General features: G+C 44.2%; 1 protein-coding gene across 3 annotated transcripts in view; it reads right to left on the bottom strand.

Moving 5' to 3' along the window:
• Positions 1–196: 196 nt before the first annotated feature.
• dhdds (dehydrodolichyl diphosphate synthase) overlaps positions 197–21,401 on the bottom strand; it is a 31,429-nt gene continuing 10,224 nt past the window's right edge. The window contains exons 1-9 of one of the 3 annotated variants that reach the window (XM_006631515.3): positions 19,492–19,572; positions 16,549–16,630; positions 13,295–13,411; positions 11,683–11,825; positions 10,735–10,851; positions 7,359–7,460; positions 5,176–5,290; positions 2,416–2,523; positions 197–622 (exon numbers count right to left, since the gene is read on the bottom strand). In XM_006631515.3, coding sequence (XP_006631578.2) covers positions 371–622; positions 2,416–2,523; positions 5,176–5,290; positions 7,359–7,460; positions 10,735–10,851; positions 11,683–11,825; positions 13,295–13,411; positions 16,549–16,611 — 1,017 coding nt within the window. In that variant the 5' untranslated portion in view covers positions 16,612–16,630; positions 19,492–19,572 and the 3' untranslated portion in view covers positions 197–370. Of the gene's footprint in view, positions 623–2,415; positions 2,524–5,175; positions 5,291–7,358; positions 7,461–10,734; positions 10,852–11,682; positions 11,826–13,294; positions 13,412–16,548; positions 16,631–17,289; positions 17,373–19,491; positions 19,573–21,401 lie in introns of those variants that run through there. The other 2 variants (XM_069195573.1, XM_015349073.2) reach the window with 2 other exon arrangements.

Below are 21,401 nucleotides of genomic sequence, written 5' to 3'. Positions count from 1 at the left end.
TCCACCTGGCTGTAATCGGGGGGGGGGGTCACAACACAATGATCGAACAGCAACCGCAGACACCACGGAGGGCGTTTCCCCCAGAACAGAAACAGCCCTCCGCCAGAGGACAGCGGAAAACTGACGGAACAGCAGCACAGGGATACGTTTCCACACTGTAGGGAGCACAGCGACAGAAATTCCTTCATCACGTCAGCACAGGAAGAACTTTTATTCTTTAACGCCCCATAGGGGTAAAATTCCTTCGTCTCCATATATACAGAATTTAAATAAAATTGTGTGTTGGTAGTTCCAGCTGACTCCCCCACCCCACCCTCTCCCAATTACATGTCACTAAAAATGGGGCCCCTCCCCCCCGCCTCCGCCGGGGCTAGGCGCTCACAGACGCCAAAGACGCCTCGCTCAAGACGGTGAAGAAGCTGTCCCGCCTCTGCTGCAAGGCCCCGAGGAAGCCCTGCACCCTCGTCTCCCTCTCCACCGTGTACTTCTGCAGCAGCTCCTGCCTCTGCCGGGCGTCCGGGCTTCTGCCCGACCCGTTCTGCTGCAGGAGGTCGGACACGCAGCGCCGGTCCGCTTCCAGCTGCTGCCGGGCCTGCTCCTCTCTGTGATGCTCTCGGGCTTTCTGCAATAGGGACAGGGGCGTGAGACAACAGCCGGCTTCAGTGACCGGGCCGGGCGGGTCCAGCCGCAAGCACACAGAGCGCGAGACGAACAGCAGGGAGGCGTTCGGCCCATCTCGTCAGTGGGGAGCTAACTGATCCAAGGGCCTCACTCAGCTGTTTACTGAAAGAAGCCAAAATGGCTGGGCAGCTTGTTCCACACTCCCACCACCCTTTGGGTAAAGAAGTGGCTGCTGTTCTCAGTTAAGAGTTGCAATTCCACTTGTGCCTCACTGGTTCATGTTTCACTGCTGATTTGGAAGAAATCCTCTAGGTTGACTTTATCAGTGTCTTGGAGGATTTTGAATATGTGAATCAGATCCCCTCTTAGTCTTCTCTTTTCAAGACTCAGCAGGGCCAATTCCTTCTGCCTGTCATCGTCAGACAAAACTGATCTGACTGCTCTTCTCTGGACAGAAACTGGGTAACTCCTTGTTCTGCTGACATGTAACAAGACATTCGCGAGCCTTAGGCTGCAGTTGAAAGGAAGAACTAAGGCTGCTGCTGGAAGAGGTGTTAGTGGGGCCAGCAGGGGGCGCTCACCCTGCGGTCCATGTTGGTCCTAATGCCCCAGTATAGTGATAGGGACACTATACTGTAAACAGGCGCCGTCCTTCGGATGAGACGTAAAACCGAGGTCCTGACTCTCTGTCTCTCGAAAAGAGTAGGGGTGTAACCCCGGCGTCCTGGCCAAATTTCCCATTGGTCCTTACCAATCACGGCCTCCCAATTATCCCCCTCTATGAATTGGCTACATTACTCTGCTTTCCTCCCCACTGATAGCTGATGTGTGGGGAGTGTTCTGGCGCACTATGGCTGCCGTCGCATCATCCAGGTGGATGCTGCACATTGGTGGTGGTGGAGGGGAGTCCCCATTACCTGTAAAGCGCTTTGAGTGGAGTGTCCAGAAAAAGCGCTATATAAGTGTAAGCAATTCTTCTTATTATTACACTAGGGGTATTCAGCCCTCGACCTGAAGGCCTGTCTTGTCTGCCAGGTTTGCCTGGTCTCTTAAGGCCCCAGTACTTGACCTCAAGAGCAAAACTGTTAAACCCACAATCAACTGGCTGAGGACTGAGGTTGGTAAGTTAGAATGAAAATCTGCAGACACCCATACACAGCTGGGCTAAACTTGCTCACAATTTTTTTAGCTTTGTATGCAGATGTAGGATCTGCAACTTAAAAACAGCACAGTGATATAACATAACATTTAATTTAAAAAAAAAATGGCAAACTAATTGGGAATGTACTTGTAAATATCTAAAACATGCTGATTACTTTGGAGATCCGGTTGATATTTTCCATAGAGCTCTCACTTCACAAACTCAAGGTTGTATCGATATGTGTTAGCACATGCTCCATTCTGTGTCAGCTATGTCATTTCTGGTTTTTAAATTTCCCTTTCTAAATTGTAGCAGTCTCTGGAAATGGCCCTGGTGTGTGTGTCCGTGGATGTATCCCATTGCATGCCGAGATAGGCTCCAGCACATTTGCAACCCTGTACTGGATGAAGAGCTTAGAAAATGTATGGATGGATAATTTATTTTAACCTCTGGTTCCCAGCTCGTGCCCTGGGGCACCCCTGTTGCCCTTCTGATTTATCAATCACACGCTGCACTGAAGCTCTGGAGCTTTGAGGCTAATTGATTTCAATTCAGTTTTGTATTTCGGGCACTCCTGATCTGGATCTGGGAAAAAAACTGGACCAGTTTTGTAGAGTGAGGCTGCCAAAGGATGAAGATGAAGATTATCGTACCTGCAGTGAACAGTAGCTCAGCTGGTACTGCAGTATAGCTTCACAGAGATTCCAGAAGGAATATTCTGGCCACAACACAGACTGGAACACCAAGCAGGAATACGAGGTCTGGGGAGACAATTTAGGAAACAACAAGAGAAATGATATACTGCTCATCTTCATCATTTGACTGCGAGTTAGCTGCATGATCTCAATATCTTATCTGGCCTCTTGCAGGATTCCAGAACATTTGGATCTTCAATCTGGTTAAATTAAAAGAAAAGTAGATCTGGCAGAGCTCTGGCTCCAGAGCTGCTCAGGAACCAGAGCCGGACAGTTTTTGCCAGCTGAATTCCGGAGCCTGGAGCCTGGAACCAAACTGCACAGACGCTCCGGAGTCCGGAGCCCGGAGCCCGGAGCCCGGAACAGAACTGCACTGAAGCTCCGGATCCCGGAACCATGCTGCACTGAAGTTCCGGAACCCTACAATACTGTTAAATCTGTTAAATGTATATTTTGTGTTAAATGTCTCGTGTAATGTGTTATATCTTTACCTGCCTGCAAAGCAAATTCCCCATCTGGGACAATAAAGTAAACTGAGAGCACTGTAAGACAACACAACTGTAGGGGTCCTTCTGGGGAATGGCTACCTCTGGCTAAAGTCTCCATGTTATCACTGCAACTAATCAAATGGTTGTTGCAACATAACACGCAAGTTTACACAACAATCACAAAACAATCAAGTCAACAGGTTACCCATCATGACTGGACCCGTCCGCCACAGAAGAGTCACACCCACTGTGATCTAACCGAGGTGTTTAACATATAAATGACAGACTTCAGAAGAGATGTCGGAAAGATTGTATGCTTATCTGTAGATACATTTCCAGCCCCACGCATTCATACTATGAATGCATTTAAAATGAATGAATTGCTTACACTTATAAAGCGCTTTTCTGGACACTCCACTCAAAGCGCTTTACAGGTAGTGGGGACTCCCCTCCACCACCAGTGTGCAGCCCCACCTGGATGATGCAACGGCAGCCATAGTGCGCCAGAACGCTCACCACACATCAGCTCTCAGCTCTCAGCTCCTCAGGGAGGAGAGCAGAGTAATGAAACCAATTCATATTTGGGGATTATTAGGACTGGACTGGTAAAAGCCAATGGGAAATTTGGCCAGGACGCCGGGGTAACTCCCCTACTCTTTTCGGAAAACACCCTGGGATTTTTAACGACCACTGAGAGTCAGGACCTCGGTTTTACGTCTCAACTGAGGGACAGCACCTTTTTACAGTATAGTGTCCCCGTCGCTATACTGGGGCATTAGGAGCCATATAGAGCGCAGGGTGAGCGCCCCCTGCTGGCCCCACTAACACCTCTCAGCTTTTCCCAGGAGGTCTCCCATCCAGGTACTGACCAGGCTCACACCTACTGGCCTTCAGTGGGCTGCCAGTTGTGAGCCGCAGGGTGATATGGCTGCTGGCTAAAATGGTCAGTTTCTCACTACTGACTATCATAAGTATTTTAGAGACTGTGTCTTAGATGCAAGATGGTTTAGTTTGTCATGTCATATTGTTTACTGCTCTGTATTGTTTGTAACACTTTTAATATGTTACTAGTACTGATTCTTTTCAATGAGTTTCCATGTATGGATGTTCCAGTGCATGCAGGTCTAATTACTGCTGATTTCATGGTGAAAGGAATGCTGTTATTCTCTATCACCACTATCGGTTATATACTGTACTTTAAATGCACATACTGCTGTATCATCATTGCAGAGCTCAAATATATAACTTTGGTTATACCTTTTAGGTCTTCGTTCTCTTTTGTAATTAATCCCATAAGGGATGCCATGTATATTTTTTTAATTGTAGTTTATGTTAGTCATATAATTCATAATTGCAATTTTGTTTTATTTTAGAAAACCCGATCCACTACTCCTGAACCATTTTTCATTATTATTTCATCACCACCAGTTGAGGAAACGCTTCCTGTGTGCAATCTCCTGTGTGGCGGGCTTATCTTTCTGATAACAGAGTAATGAAGCCCGTCATAGATGAGGATAACTAGGAGGTCATGACTTCTAAAGGCCAGGGGAAATCTGGCAAGAACACTGCGGTTAACTCACCTACCCTAACCACAGACCTCGGGTTTAGGTCTCATCTAAAGAATGGAGCCTTTTTTATAGTACAGTGTCCTCATCACTATGCTAGGGGATTAGGACCCACAGAGAGTGCAAGGGGAGCGCCCCCTGCTGATCCCACAACACCAGTGTAGCTTATTAGCCTACACAAAGTGGCTTCAAGGTTTGACCAAGTGATCATATGTTCTAGCCGTCATCACAGAAACATAAGCCATCTGTGCAGATTGCAGAACAATACGTACATTCTACTCGTTTTAACTCACTTAGCAATACTCAGAGATTCTTTTTTCCAAAACATTTACACTCTTAAAACACGGCACTCATTGTGAAAAGCTGTACATTTTACATAAAAGTCCAAAACTTTAACTACCAGTTCATTTAAATCACATGCTATCTTTGGAAGCCACCAAATAGCTGATCATTTTTTTCAAAGCACTTATAATGAGGCCCAGGCTGGAGTCGGAGCAGTTCTGGAGCTGGGAGCAGGGCAACCTGGAGCTCCCAACCAGTCCTAAAGCCTGACTTCCCGACTGGCCCCGGAGCCAGGCTGCAGCCAGAGCTGACCTGCTGAAGGTGGTCCGGTTCCGGAAGCAACGTCAACCCCGGTGGGGACAACACATGGGGAGCCTCCCTACCTGCCACAGGAGGAAGTCGCTCAGCCGCACCTCTCCGGACGTCCTGATGAGCAGGTCGGGGTCAGGGGAGTTACTGGTGTACAGACACTTGCCCAGCAGTGACTCTGACACATCGCTGCAATGAAACAAACACTCTGTTTTACTCCTCCCATCTGCCTCAAAAGTAAAAAAAAAAATCCCTGCAGCATTTAATTGAGATTTTCACTTCCTGATAACATTTATTATTACAGACCCTTAACAGAGCCTATGCTCAGGTGTTCTCTTAAAAAGTAATTCACCTTTTAACCAAAATAGTTACTGAGGTGGACAAATTAACAGTGTGAATCTTAAAACAGTGCAGAAAGATAAAAAAAGCATAGCAATTCACCTAAAGTTAAGTTACAAGTTACACAATAAGCAAGTCTGTACTGCAGAAAACAATTAAAGCAAGCCCAGCGAAGGTCCGCATGTATCCTGGCACTATTAAGGTGAAAAACTTTGTTCATCCATACTTAATGAAAGGTTCAGCACAAGTGAAAAGCTCACACAAGCAAACTGAAGAAGTCGAATATTAGAACTACGGCTTTCCATCTCCTGGTTCCACTTCAAGGCACAGCAAGAAATTGTACAAGCAGAACTAGCATTTAAGCACTATCCCAGCTTTACTGGTTGTTCTTAATTGGCAAACTTAATTGGCTTTACTGGTTGTTCTTAATTGGTTAGGTTCCCCACTCAATCTCAATGCATTACATAAAGGGCTTTCACAGAATCCAACTCATTATATTTTTCCCCAAAGTGAATGAACTGAATATCTCAATTGATTCCATTCAATTCAACTTGAAGTCCACATTAAAATCCCATCTGGATTATTCAATCCAAAAACAAATCAAACTAACACCTAAAGCCACACAGGATTCATTGCCGTGACCAGGATGTACAATTACAAATTGCAAATGCAGCCCAAAATGCTTTTGAAGGGGAACTGCAAAGCTGTTTTTATAGTTTGGGGTTCGAAAGAATCAGCATTGATGAGGGCATCAATGAAAGTAAAATGTACACAGTAAAACCTCCAATTTACACCACAAAATAGACCAAACTCCCAGGTCTGTGCAGGTCTGTGCGGCACCATATTCTGGTACTCAGAAAGAGGCAACCAAACTTCCGGAGAGGTGAAACCTGTGACATTGTAAAAAGCAGCTTGTGGATACATCTCTTTTAATCCAATAGAAATATTGCTTTTGACTTCAAGAGGGTTTTGCAGACAAATACTACTTATTTGTTTACTCTGCATGCAGATCACATTGGAACATTTCTGTGGTGAAACGTCTGCTGGCCAACCTGTACTTGTCCATTCTTTGATCACATTACTTATTGCAGGGACTAGTGAGCAGGAAGGGCATGACACAATCTGCGCAAATTTTCGCTATCGCCAGTAAAAAGCAGTTAGCGAATAAAATGGCAGTTATATAGTACTTTCATGATTTTGTGCTTATTTCAAAATGAATAAAGAAAATCTATAATGTCAATTAATTTATTAATGACATCTAATAAAATTGTGCTTCCAGTTCACCTTTAACAATGAAAGCTTTTTGGTTCAAAATGCTGTCCTTAGCATTTCACCTTTTTTGATCCACAAATATTGGATTGCTGTCTGACCCGAAATAAATATTAAATGCAGAGTTCGTAGAACTACTGAGAACACTTTTTATGTACAGCATGGATGGTTATTTCATTGAAATTTTGCAACAGCCATGTTGCAATCAGTCAAGTGTAGTGTTTGTTTGTAAAGGAAATGGTTCACGAAACAAAACCACACCTGCCACTAGGCCACCCAATTTCGGTTCTCATCCTTAAGGTTTGTGAGGAGCCAATTCACAGGACACCCACATACACACCCTGGACACCAGCCCATCACAGGGCACCCACATACACACCCTGGACAGGATACCAGCCCATTGCAGGACTCTCACCAGTCCAGAACCTTACCCAGGTTATGATATATTTTATATCTGCGCCAAAGATCCATGAAGCAGTATCACTAACCAGCAGGTAAACCACACACAGAGTTCTAACCTGATCTCTAACCCAAATGTTAACACCACACAGTGATAAAGCATGGTTTGTGAAAGTATTATCTGGTTTTCTGGGTGTGAAATCCAGGATGCAGGAGACTGCAGAGCAGTGAAAAGATCGGATGCTCTCACCTCGATCTGATGAGCCCCTGCTCCACACCCCAGGCCATGTCTTTCACCGCAGAGCTGATCTCGTGTCTGGAGGTGTAGGCGAAGCACACATTCAGAAAACACCTGGGAGAGCAGGAGGGGCAACAAAAATGAAAAGTTAAAGGTAAGTACTGGCTCATGTTTTAAACCAGTTTATCTATCACAGCACCTTACCAGCCATTGATGTGAGTGGAAAAGAAATAGTAATGATGACGATTACATCCAGAGTTCAGATAGTCCAATTATATGTTTAAGAATCACTGCTCTTCAGAGATCACAGAATAGCTGTTTCAGTAGCAGGGTGCCAGTACTGCAGTCCACAGCTGTACCTGGCGAAGAAATCACAATGGTCCCTCCTATTGGACTCCAAAGACACAGGACTGCAGGAGGATGTGGTAAGGCAGACAAGAGGCTGCTGTAATAACACATCCAACAGTGGCCGAGACTGAAGTAGGTTTGCTCTGCTCAGAATGTTTTTTTGCTAAGAAAAACACAAACTGCCATGGCAAAAAAAAAAAACTGCTTTATGAAGTTCATTTAAAGTGATATGTTTTGCATTATTAGGCATTTATCTCTTCTGTATAAAGCGGTTTCAATCCTAAAACTAAAAGTGCTCTGAAGGAAGTAGGAAGACCTACATCTTTGCCACCTTTTGAAACACCGGCTGTGTCAATCTAAGGCAATGCTCAATTATTCCAATTACATTTATTATTTTGCCTAGTGGCTATATTACAGGTTTAACAGATTATAATTCTTGCAAAATGTTAAATGCTGCACTGAGATACATGGCCTGTTTAACTGGTTTTAAATGAGTGATTTAATATAAACCCCTTATATTGAAAGGACACGCAGTATTTTGCTCAGAGCAACAACTTGAAAAGGGCACAGGCTTGGCTGTTACCCTTTATATATGAAAATCCTGACACCGTGTTGTGCTTGGAATGTTTTTTACAAAAATCTGCATCCAGCCCCAGCAGCATTGTGGGTCTGCAAAAGCGCTCATCTGTGAAGGCAGCTCTGTGTGCTCCAAATGAAGAGAAAGCAGTCCACAGCACTGTTCAACCAATTAAACACATATAGAGAATTAAAAAAAAACATTTTAAATAACTGAGTATTATGCAGGGCAGCACAATGGTGTTTAGCATTGCTGGCTGACAACTCAAGGACCCAGGGTTCAATTTCCGGGGTGCTGTCGCATGTTTTTATGTTCTTCTTACATTTGTATGGATTTTCTCCCAAGTGCTCTGGTTTCCTTCCACAGTCCAAAGAACTACTGGTAGGTAAGCTGGCTTCTGGAAAAACTGGCTCTGGTGTGAGTGTGTCTGTATAGACCCTGTGATAGACTGGTGTCCCATCCAGAGTGTAGCCTGCCTTGGTCCCTTTGCTTGCCAGGATAGGCTCTGGCCCCCATGACCCAGAATAGGATATCGAGGTTGGAAAATGGATAGATAGATGGAGTGTAATGAATGTGTCTCGGCACACAGGAATCATTCTTGGTACTGCAAGGGGAGAGCGAGGAAGAGCTGACCAGCTTGCCGGAGGCCTGGTGCTTACAGGAGGAGGAGCGCGCCCATCACCAACATCAACAGCAGGGACGCCGTTAATGGGGACAGTGAATAGCAGTCCCACAGAGCCTGCTCAATCATTTTTTCCCTTGTTTTTAAAGAACCCCAAAAAATAATGGATGTATAGTGCATCTGACAGAACTCAAAAGATTTCTGAAATGCCTTTGACAGGGTTCCCCACAACTGGCCAATTCTTAAACACAGAGCTTATTTCCTTCCCTTTGTCTTGTCCAATTCGAAAAGATAGACGTACTGTAACATGCACACAAGACAAAATGATAAAAAGGGGTCAACTGGCTGTGGACCACACCAGAAAAACAAAATGAACAGTCTCTACAGGTTGTAAGAGGTAGAAGATGGAGACAAGATGGAGGTTCTGGTCTGGACCGCATTTCCCAGAGAGCAATGGGGAATGACCTGCTGTCCTCAGTCACATGTACAATTTGAGAAAGACAATTGGTCAGGTGTCAGCTAAAACCAGGAAGAGGAGGCTACCAGCCTCTGCTCATCACCAGCCTCTGCTGTCTAAGAGAAAAGCTGAATCTCTCAGATGCATCAGACGGAGAAGGGAGCGAGTGAGGAAGCAACCATTTTGGAAATTGTTTGTTTTGGGGTTTTGCTACCAGTAAGCAGCTTAGCTGCTCAGCTCTTTACAGAGCGGACAAAAAAAAAGAAATGTAGTTATCTCCCTGAGTTTTGCTTTGTTTGGAATTCATTAGCATTGCATATAAATAAAAGGCACTGCTTATTTTACCTTAGGGCTGTGTTTTGTGTGCCTATTTTCCAAAATCTGCCTATAAAAGATAACTGCTGCTGCTACAAAACAAAGGTTTTTCATTTACCTCTTGTTCATTTCCTCGGCTTCTCCCACCACCACCTCCTTCAACCCCACATCACACAGCACTCAGCAATCCCAGGCATGACCTGAACTCCTCAGTAAAACCGTGTAGCTGCGTGTCACAGTTCAATATACTATATCCACTGTACCAGTTTACACATCGCACAAGATACGCAAGCTAATGATGCACACCGTGCATGTCATACCTCTTCTGAAATGAAACAACACTGCCAAGTATGAAAAATACCGAAGTAAAATGCAAACTAATAATAAAACAATGGACAAAGAAAAACACTATATAACCTTAAACCATTTTGAAAAAGCCTAGTGCTCATGTAATCCAATTACATGTCTAACCAACAATACTCTTCTGTCCAAGAGCTTCCCACCACAGTGCTTGTGACTCAGGTGTCTTTTGGAAATCTCTCACAATAATTCAGTCATACTGTTGGGTTAACCAAAACCAACCAGTAACCAATGACCAACCAATAACTTGCTTATTACGTCTTCTAAATTGCTTTAACTTCTGAAATAATTGTCCAAAAATGTCCCAAAACACAACAGGATGGAAGAATAAGGGTTCAAGAAGCGTTGACTCAATTCTTGTGAAAACAAAGGGAGCAGTTAACGGTGGGAACTGTAGGGAGACAAACCAGTCCAATCTGAGACCTCCAGCAGCGAGACACACTGGCCCAGTCTCTGACCCTCAAGAGACTGGCCCGTCCAGTCGCCGAGTCAGTCGCGAGGCAGGCCGGTCCAGTCGCCGAGTCAGTCGCGAGGCAGGCCGGTCCAGTCGCCGAGTCAGTCGCCGAGTCAGTCGCCGAGTCAGTCGCCGAGTCAGTCGCCGAGTCAGTCGCCGAGTCAGTCGCCGAGTCAGTCGCCGAGTCAGTCGCCGAGTCAGTCGCCGAGTCAGTCGCCGAGTCAGTCGCCGAGTCAGTCGCGAGACTCTGCTCACTTGTTGTGGGTCTTGGTCGCCAGCACAGCCTGGGCGATGAGCTCTTGGAGGTCCTGAGGGAGCAGAGCCAAGTCTCCCAGCACCCGGATACAGACCCCATGTTTCTCCAGGTTCTCCCTAGGGAGGAAAGTGGGAAAGAAGGAAAAGACTGATTATATGGAAAATGATTTACTAGAAGGTGAAAATGACTAATTCTGAAGAATCCATGACCTGATTTTCCTTTTTTGTTGTCAAGTTATTCTAACCATGGAATCATGTGAAAACGTAACTTGAACAAATGATTTGACCTTAGACACACAAAATATGGTTATTTAAAGAAATAATTTTGCTTTCTCTCCTGAAAGATCTATCGGTTTCTTCCATGTTTTTCCCCCGCAAGATGCTGCTTAATCTCTGCCCTTCGGCTTTTGTTTAAAATAAAATAAAACAAATCACCTTGTCCCTGATGACCTGATCTTCACCATATAAACTGAGAGGCACAGCTAATTCCAAAGCGACTGACGTTACAGTCATTACTCCAAGACTGCAAAGCCTCCAGTGGAAGCAGGGTGCATTTCTATATATATATTGCATGATGTTGACTAACAATTCATTAACCCCCCCCAAAACAGGTGATATAACTGCTTACGCAACAATGTGATTATACAAGATCAACAATTAAGTTTAGAGCTGAAACAAAAAACCCAGAACCCTGCCACTCTTAGGGTCCAGAGGTCTTCAGCTCTGTAAGAAGCTTTAAAATTATAGTTAGAACCACTTCAGGTGTTGTCTGTAACTTCAGTCACCATGCCAGTGCACCAGTGTCAACAAAAAAGCTGCGCCATTTCTGTAGCTCTGCTTTCGGGCAAAATTACTGGATTCTGCTATGACCAGACAGATTTTGGAAACCGGAAGAGCCCAACCCCTAAGACATGAACTGTGGGCGACAGGATTACTGGGCTCCCTTACTGTTCCTCCAGGAGCCTGCTGAACTTCTGCCGTGCCAGCTCCATCAGCCCTTCCACCTCCTGCTTGGAGCGCTTGAAGTTCTCGATACTGAAAGCGTAGACAGTCACCTCCTGGATCTCCAGATTTAAACACCAGCGCAGCGTCTATCAGTAGAGAGAGGAATTGCACAATCCCAGTCTGAGTCGGAAGGTACTGAACTGGGTAATTGAACAGTGAGACATAAACAACAGGGAGGAAGTGGAAACAAGGTGGAAGTGCCTTTAAAACAGAGAACAGGAGGCAGATCTTTACACAAAGAGTTGTGGGAGTGTGCAACAAGCTACCAGGCCATGTTGTTGAAGCCGATACGCAGGGTTCTATCAAGACACAGCTGGATGAGATCCTACACTCTACGCTGGACATAAAACAACTTGTTGAGCTGCAACCAGCCTTACAGCTGGGAGAAGGATGTGAGATGTGCAACAGAGGCTTAAAGGGGGCATTAAGTGCAAAGCAAAAAAGATAAATGGATCCAAACTGGGACAGCATGGTGGCATAGTGGTTATCATTGCTGCCTCACAGCCCTGTGGCCCTGGGTTCAATTCCTGGGCTGCTGTCAGCATGGAGCTTGTATGTTCTTCCCGTGTTCATGTGGGTTTCCCCCCAGAGCTCTGGAAAACTGGCCCTGGTGTGAGTGTGTGCATGTTTGTGTCTGTCTGCCACGTGATGGACTGGCATCCTGTCCAGGTTGTCTATTGTCTTGTGCCCACTGACTGCCGGGAGAGGCTCTGGCTCCCATGTGACCCTGAATTGGATAACGTGCCTAGAAAATGGATGGATGGATCCAAACTGCAGTCCAGACTGAATTTTGTCACTGTATGACAATTGCATTCTCCAAAACATTTCCACATTTTTCCATAATACCCAAGTTTATAATACGTCTTATTGTGTCTGCAGATGACACACTGTGGTTTTAGTGGCTCTGGAAGCTCCACGCTGACAGGATTGGTTTTTGAGACCATAAGCATGGCATTATAAGATATGCTCTGATTACACTTATAATGCCAAGAGATTTGACAGGGCAGTTCCCCCTTTTAATTAGACTGATTGACCCCTTCTCCATGGCTCATAAGGTGCTGATAAAGAGACCTAGAACATTTTCTGGATTACAGAATTCAGGCACTAGCAGTAGGAGCAAGCAAATACATTACAGTGGCTGTCATCAGATACTTGAGATGCCAGCGTAACAGATCTCAATCAGAGCTCACAGCATGCAAGTAGTAAAGACCCACATGTCCAAGTTTCATTTGTACAATGTAAATGAGCAGACTGAAAGTAAACAGGCAGATCAGGAGCCAACCCAGGGAAAAAGAGAAACCCTGAGAAGTGAGACACAGGCTGTGCTGACTGTCAAAACAGTCTGGGGGCGTATGAACTCTGGGAGTAGGTAATCCAGCATGTCACAGTCGACAGCGCGCCTTCGAATGTGTGTGTCCTAGTTAGTCTTCCAAAGAAGAGAGAATTCACAACGGCAACTGTGGAAGAGGGGAAACGGAGAAACGGGGGTGGAGGGGAATGAGCCCAGAGGGGCCCGGGCCTCCTGTACCGCGTCCAGACGCGCGCAAGGCCTCACCTCCGCCAGCTTGTCGAAGCCCTGCGTGTGGCCCTCCTGCCTCTCCACGTGCCGCTTGCGGGCGTAGCGGCGGTTGCCGTCCATGATGAAGGCGATGTGTCTGGGCATCGGGCCGGCCTGCAGCACAGGCGTGGGACAGCGCGCGAATCCGTGAGCCAGTCGCGGAGCACGCGGACCCACACACACACCAGAGCACGCCAAACGCAAGCGCGCGCGCGCGGCGGGACCCCAGAGCACAAACGTCATTTGGGATTCAGGAAAGAAATACAGCAATGAAAACCCGACAAAAACCTGTTGAACTCTCAGCCCAGTCCCGCCTTTCAAGGCCTACTGATCTTTATACCCTCAGAATGGCTACCCTGTGCCATTTGTCTGTGAGACATATTTAATTTGTGTAAACATATTCAGTGTTTTGTATTTTGCGTTCTTATTTCGGGTTATTGTTCCTGTGGTAATTGGTGTAGTGTGAGGGCAGTTTTATTTGACTGACCTAGGGGAAGGTGTGGTGTGGACAACTGAGGAGGGAACACAGGCTTGCACTGTGTCCGATAGTCTTCTTTTTCTTCTAGGCTTTTCTTTATTTTCTGTCTCAATAAAGTTTGATAATCGGCCATAAAAGATCTGTTTTCTTTCATATGAATACCTAAAACCGTAAACCGAGGATTTTATAGTATGGTTTAGAGTCATTAAACCCACAAAGTGCTAAGGTTGGACATGTAGTTCAGACCATATTTTGGAGAGTGAGTGACGTATCTTATTCTGAGGGTGGTGCCACTGCCTCTTCCCTCCTGTCTCCTCAACAATAACCTCACCGAAGAACACAACAAGCCGGACAACGCCTTCAGCCTCCCTGGAGTCTTAAGAAACGTCCCCAATTACGTTTTCACCACTCTGCTCCTGTGTGCAAATAATTAGAATTCTTGTGTGTCCAGGTAATAAAAGCACAAACAGAATATGTTCTGCTCCAGTGCCTTTGGAGGAAGTAAAAAAAATAAAATACACTGCTGCTTTCTTGGCCAAATCACATCAGACGTGTGCCGTGCCGTATGATAAGTTAAGTAACTTCGCTATTCTCTTTGGATTTTTCTGAAAATATCACGGGTTTAGCTTCATCTGCTATCTTATGACCTGTGGGGAAAAACTAAATGTATCATGTTAAAAACTTTCCATCTTACTCTAAAGCAGCCACTAAAATATTAAAAACCACTGGTTTTCTAAGCAGGAGGATGCATGGTGCTGAATATTGAACAGAGGGGAATACTGAGCCAAGTTCTCTGGGCATCATTATTTTAAATTATGTAAAGTTCCTGTGTTAGAATACAGCTTTTCTACATTGCTAACTTGTTATATTTATATACAAATTTGGTCAGTGTATTTTTATTAGTACCGTGTTTTTTTGTAATTCACCTTGGACAAAAGCATCAGCCAAATTAAAAAAAACTACTAATGCAGCAAGTGGGTATTTTTCAGCAACCAATCAAAATCTGACATTTCGGAATGCACGCCTATTACCCAGAATGCTCTGCTCAGGTAAAGGACTTCAAGATCCTTGTTGGAAAATTGGATGTTCCTGTACTCCCATTTGTAAACAGACAACTCCATTTTTCAAATACATCACATTATTACTATTAGTGCTTCTAGGTTACAAAAACATTCTTATTTCCTGTGTGCCAATGTGTTTACATCATGTTTAAATTCAAACTGCTGAAAAACATCACACAGAATACTTAATGCATTTTTTTATCCTTTGGATGTTTGCCATCTACCTTTCCTTGCACTGGCACCTATATTTATAACTTTTACACATTTAAAACAGTCCTTTTTGGTGGTGTTATTAATTACCCCACCCTGGGGGGTAAACACACCTTGGAAATCCTGAAACAGCTTTTTAAAAAACAAGTAGCTGTTTTTTCATTTGGCCATCAACCTTCACAGCCTGTCCTCAATGAGTGGCAGCTATCGACAGGAGCTCTGCACCAAAGTTTACCTACATATCTCAAGGAAAGAATCACAGTGCTCAGTCAGTGTCTGTATTAACCCCTCTCTCAGTGCAGTGCTACCCACAGGTGGCTTTACCAAAGTTCACCTAAAGATCTCAAGCAATGCAGCCACCATAGGACTGCTAAACTTAATTTTCTGATCTCTGGGGCGCACTTGCCCCATCTCACCCTGCTAAACAGAGTCAGGCAATGCTTTGTGCCAGGCCTGAGCTGCGCTTTCCTGTCTCCCCCCCCCGAAAGGTGGGAGGAGTGTGTGCCCAGGTGAATGATGGGAAGGGTTAGCAGGACTCCCCCAGGTCACGAGGCCTGGGAAAGGAAAGGAGGGGGATTTACTGGGTACTCTTTTGCTCTGCACGCCTTACGCCTTGATATGGCCCCCTGGCCGATTTTTACTTTTGATCATTAAAAGCTACACTCTACAATAAAACAACCACACAGCACTGGGAGACGAATCAGATTCTGTTCATTTAGAAAGTTTTAGGCTAGTGCGTTTAGCAGCTATTTAAATCAGGCCCCCGGGATTTCAGATGACATAGGTGTGCAGCTAGATGGCCAGCAGCCATGTCACCCTGCAACTTACAACTGGCAGCCCACTGAAGCTAAGCAGGTGTGAGCCTGGTCAGTACCTGGATGAGAGACCTCCTGGGAAAAACTAAGGTTGCTGCTGGAAGAGGTGTTAGTGGGGCCAGCAGGGGGCGCTCATGGCTGCAGTCCATGTGGGTCCTAATGCCCCAGTATAGTGACGGGGACACTATACTGTTAACAAGCGCCGTCTTTCAGATGAGACGTAAAACCGAGGTCCTGACTCTCTGTGGTCATAAAAAATCCCAGGGTGTTTCTCGAAAAGAGTAGGGGTGTAACTCCGGCATCCTGGCCAAATTTCCTATGCCTCCTAATAATCCCCCTCCGACAAGTGGACCCTGCTGATGCGGGATTGACTCTTTAAGATCTGATCATGATAATGTCTCAGTACATAGAATCAATTACATTTTTACAATTACAAGGATCTAATAACAAGGGGTTACCGGATACAATGCACTACAAATTCATCATATATCTGAACAAAAAGAATGTTTCAGATCTCTGAATTCTCTTCTTTAGGTCTAAGGATAAAAAGTCACACTTAATTCAAAACTGATGTAAAATAAATGATGTAAGTGTAGTCACAGTCCAGTTCATGTTTTTTTTTTAGATCTCCTCTGTTTTGGTGGAAAGTTATCATTTCCCATTGTGGTCGATAGATAAGAGACATACCTTCAAGATATTTGCAGAAAATCTCTCAATCAGTGTCAGCTCCCCCTCCCTAATCCACGACATTATTTAAGATACAGGCTTCCTACGACAAGAAATAAAGACAGAATATACAGGTTATTACATATCAGGTTAACACCTCAGGCCTCTCAGAATTAACTGCATAGATCCAGAGACTCTGCAAACTCAAGTTCAATACTTTATTGCCATAACAACCAGTTGCATGGAATTTGTTGGGTGAGCTCCTACAAGTAAACGACATCAATCCAGATATATAACTATGAGCCAATAAAAAACAGCATCCCCCCCAATTTATCTACACATACCTTCCCAACACAAACCAGTAATTAGATAAGTAACAGTGAGACTAGATAAAATGCAAACATACCCCACAAAAATGTCAATGCAGCTACAGATGGCACATCTATTTCCTAATCCTAGTTATGACGGTTCAAAGTTCAAGACAGGTGGGTGACTCAATGCAAAGCTCAGTAAGGAGCTCTATTTTATTTTGAAGTCACCCATCACCTCCCTTTTTCCATACCTTTCAAAAACTGGAATTGCCGACTGCTGACTGGTTTGGCTCAACAAAACCGACCAGGACAAGAACTTGTGAATCCTCCCTTCTCATATTCCTAGACCAGAGACCTTAGCTCAGCACCACAACCATGACTTCCAGGCCCAACCTCTCCAGTCTTGCAGGCACCTTTTCAATAGTTTTTAGGAATGACACCCATCCATTACCTCAAAGCTGCTTATTTCTTGTAAGGCTCACAGCCACACAGGGCCTATCCTGGAAACAGAGGCAAGGCAGGGCTGGAGCCTGGATGGTTCAATGCAGGGCACAGATGCACGTCTTTGGAATCAGAGCACCAGGCGCATAACACGGAACATGCAAACTCCACACAGAAGGCACCTAAATCAGAATAGGACCCACCGTAAGACAGCAGTGTTACCCAGCATGCCTGCCAAAGGACACTGAGTTTCAGGTGCTGTCTGTGTGGAGTTTGCATGTGTTTCCTCTAGGTGCTCCAGTTTCCTTTCACAGCCTGACACCATACTGGTAGGTTAACTGGCTCTGGGGAAAATTGGCCCTGCTGTGAGTGTGTGTCTGTGTGTGTCTGTGTGTATGGTGCCTGGTGTCCCACCCAGGGTGTACCCTGCCTTGCACCCACTGATTACCAGGATAGGCTCCAGCTCCCCCATGACCCTGAATTGGAAGCATCTGTTAAAAAATGGAAGGATAGCTGGACATTACAGATGATATTGTGTGGGATTGTAGGTGCAGTTAATTAACATGGCCATAGGAAGACACACGCCAGCTACTGGTCTCTAACATTACTGGGGAGCTAATTTAGAGCTCATGATATTGAGTGTTTTGCTGGCACAGACTGAAAAAAAACAAAATAACAGACTTCATGTCAATTCAATGCTCCCACCACACAAAAATAACAAGATGCACATGTCTGATAGATATTGAATTATATTGAGGCACTGGCGTCTATGCAAATCAATCTTCAAACACGGGTACATGTAACTTCTCCATGTGGGTCCCTACAATATCGGATGGGTGTGTGTGTGTACCCCAGAATTACAACTCTGTTCTCTGGCCTATGTTTTTTTTTTAAATTTACATTTGTGCTTATCGAGAAAAGTGTTCTCAAAACCAGGAACAAGAAACTTCAAGGTAAATTCCCACATTAATCATTTAAAATAGCATTAAAGAAGGCAATATGGACAAGTCGCACAGACTAGAGTCTTATTTTCGCTCTATATATGCCTGCTTTCCCAGTTATAGACAGCACATGTAAGTGACTCTGCAGATCCCTTGTGTCATCAGTCCCATGGTTGCTGTAAGTCTGTATGGATACAAGCCCTGCTAAAAATAAAACACTGGACGTTCATTAAAAAATCAACTAAAAATGATTGCTATTACTGGTTAATTACTATAAATAATAACTAACAATAAACAGTTGATAACTAGTAAACTACTATTACTAGTCACCATTATAAAAATAATTGCTTTTGCAATACATTTTCATTCTTATAAAATCAGAATTTTCTATTTGAAAACAACACGTTTCCCAGAATCTCAAAAACAGCCCAGAGAGAAGATCAAAACTCTTAAACTTCAAGTCTGAGTTGCATACACCGTTTTATGCAGAGCTCCAAGACACACGTGGAACTGGAAGGGACTGGGTGCTGCTGTCAAGAGACTATTGGTCTGTGTCACGCTTGGCTGTGTTATTCACCACTCTCAGCCCCACGCACTTCGGCATCACCTACTCGTCCACGATTCCAAGACTTAAAAATACAGCCTCAATGTCCGCCGCACAATTCTCAAGGACGTAAGAAACACTGTTCCTCGAATCTGTCCATTATGTCTCAGCTACTATACGGCACTGATACAGTAGCTCAATATGTAGCTTGTTTTACTGTTCTATGGAATCAGAATACTGTGATCCCATCAAAGCCGATCTCACAACCTATAACAACCTGATCATAAATATTGCCCACGAATATCCATTACAAAGCAACTCTGGGGCGTTTGTGGTTTTTCAGTGTTGAGGCAAGAGAAGAAACCCAGCTTAGTCAATGAAATCTTAAAAGTTTGCCAGACCCTGCCTTCGCCAACTACTAAAGTCCTAACGTCAGCTTGGCTCCGTTTGTAAATTATCCGGAGGAAAATGTAGACAAAAAGGCGCGTCATGTGAAAAGGGTTTAACATTGCAACCGTTTTGTATCAATCTGTCTTGGAATTACTGTACAGAAACCATTTACCTCTAAACCAAGTTCAATTCAATTCTGTACCCCACATTTCATTCAAAAGCTGTACAGCCATTGCAGTCCATTCGAACTGCTAAGAAATTAAAACGCATCAAATATATGGCAAATACACACATAACGAGTGTTCATTTAAATAAAACAACGCAATGCGTAACTCACTTTGCTTATCCAAAAAGAGATTTTGTTGTAGACTTCCAACTCACACTGCTTGCCTTTAAGATGACGTATTCTTCCGTATGGAGTACACGTAATTAAAGGAACTGCGCTTCCTCTGACGTATAAAGCAGTCGCCGGCGTTGGCAGGGCGGTAGCGGCCATCTTTGTAAGGACGCGTATTTGGTTGATGAGCTTTGCAACGTGCAAGAATGAAAAAAGACCACTAGGGGGCATATGCTACTAGGGTAACTAGGACGCATTTTCTGAAACTGTGGTCTCCAACCTTGTTCCCGGAGTCTCATTTCTGCAGATTTACAGCTAACCACTAGACCATCACGTTTCTAAAGAGCCAGAATAATTTAGTTGTGATTACTTAAACTAATAATTTTCAAAATTAAAGAATTAATTCAAAATTAATTTATGACAAAAAGCGGTAATTCTTCAACCCTCTAGGACCACAGTTCCCTTAAGATTAATAAATAAATTGCTTGCTTAATTGATCAATAAATTCCGAATTAAAAAAGGTTTTCTAAATTTAAAAAACAGGTCATTTAGGGTGACCTGTAAGACTTACTGGACTAAGTCTAACCAGCACCTGTGCAGGAAACTCCTGCTCTAGAATGTCTTACAGTATGTCATGGGTGATCACACCATTCATACCATTTTACAGGTAATGGAGACTGCTCTCCACCACCACTAATATGTAGAACCTATCTGGATGGTGTACTGGAAGTACACCACTATGCTCACCAAACATCAGCTACCAGTGCGGAGTAGAGCAGAGTAATGAAGCCAAATCATAGATGAGGATTATTAGGAGGCCATGAGTGGGGAAGGCCAGGGGGAATTTGGCCAGGAAACTCAGATTAACACCCCCAAAGGTGTTATCATTATTGTTATTAAAGGACATCTTCTTTTTATAGTGTCCCTGCCATTATAGTAAGGCATAAGGACCCACACAGACTGCAGTCTTTGTAGTATACAAAGGGATAAAAAAAATCATCCTGTGTGGATCGCTGATGACATTAGCCCCTACGACTTCATCAGGATTAACGATACGATAAAACAAGAACACAAGAAACTGAATCAAAACTGAAACTGACAACAAAGAGTAGACATTGTTTGCAAAAACTAACTAGAATTATTTGCTTGCATTTATATAAAGCTACTCATCTTTAAGGATCCCAAAGAAGTGTTAAGAATTATTATTAAGAGTGAGGTTTAACGATATTGCTCTCACCCTACTCCTAACAGCATCAAGGGATCTTCATTGACCCAGTAGTCATGATCTCTGGTTAATGTCTCATCCAAAAGACAGCACCTACAACACAGTGTCCTGCTCAAACACATTCTTCAGGCAACAGCTTTATGAATGACTGGGATCAATGACCAACCATAAAAGCATTATGAGCCTACTGATCTCTTATTTTTAACCTTTCCTTTATTTATTTACATGTACCAGAACCAAAACTTGGTTTCCTGTAACCATGTAGTAAGTGACAGAATTATGTATTCCTTCCATTTTCTAACCACAGAGGTGTCAGAGCCTATCCCTGGGCAAGGACAAGGGACAAGGCAGGATACACCCTGGACGGGATGCCAGCCCATCACAGGGCCCACAGAGACACAAACACCGACACCGATTTTACCAAAGGTCAATTAACCCACCAGTATGTCTTTGGACTGTGGGAGGAAACACTACAGGTCCAGAATTGAACTGGGGACCCCAGTACTGCAAGGGCAGGATTGTGTATTGTTGTGTTCAACATTGTTTTGATTTTGAGTGTTTAAAATGTTTGTTAAAGAGCATGTCCTGACTAGATTGTGTGGTGTTCTCAATCACTGTTTCCTCCTGTGTTCTGGGACACAGGAAGGTGCTGTTGTTTTCAGCACAAGGTCAGGGTCGAAGCTGA

This window comes from Lepisosteus oculatus, chromosome 11 (assembly GCF_040954835.1).
Source record: "Lepisosteus oculatus isolate fLepOcu1 chromosome 11, fLepOcu1.hap2, whole genome shotgun sequence".
NCBI lineage: Eukaryota > Metazoa > Chordata > Actinopteri > Semionotiformes > Lepisosteidae > Lepisosteus > Lepisosteus oculatus.
This window is presented reverse-complemented; position numbering and strand designations above follow the sequence as displayed.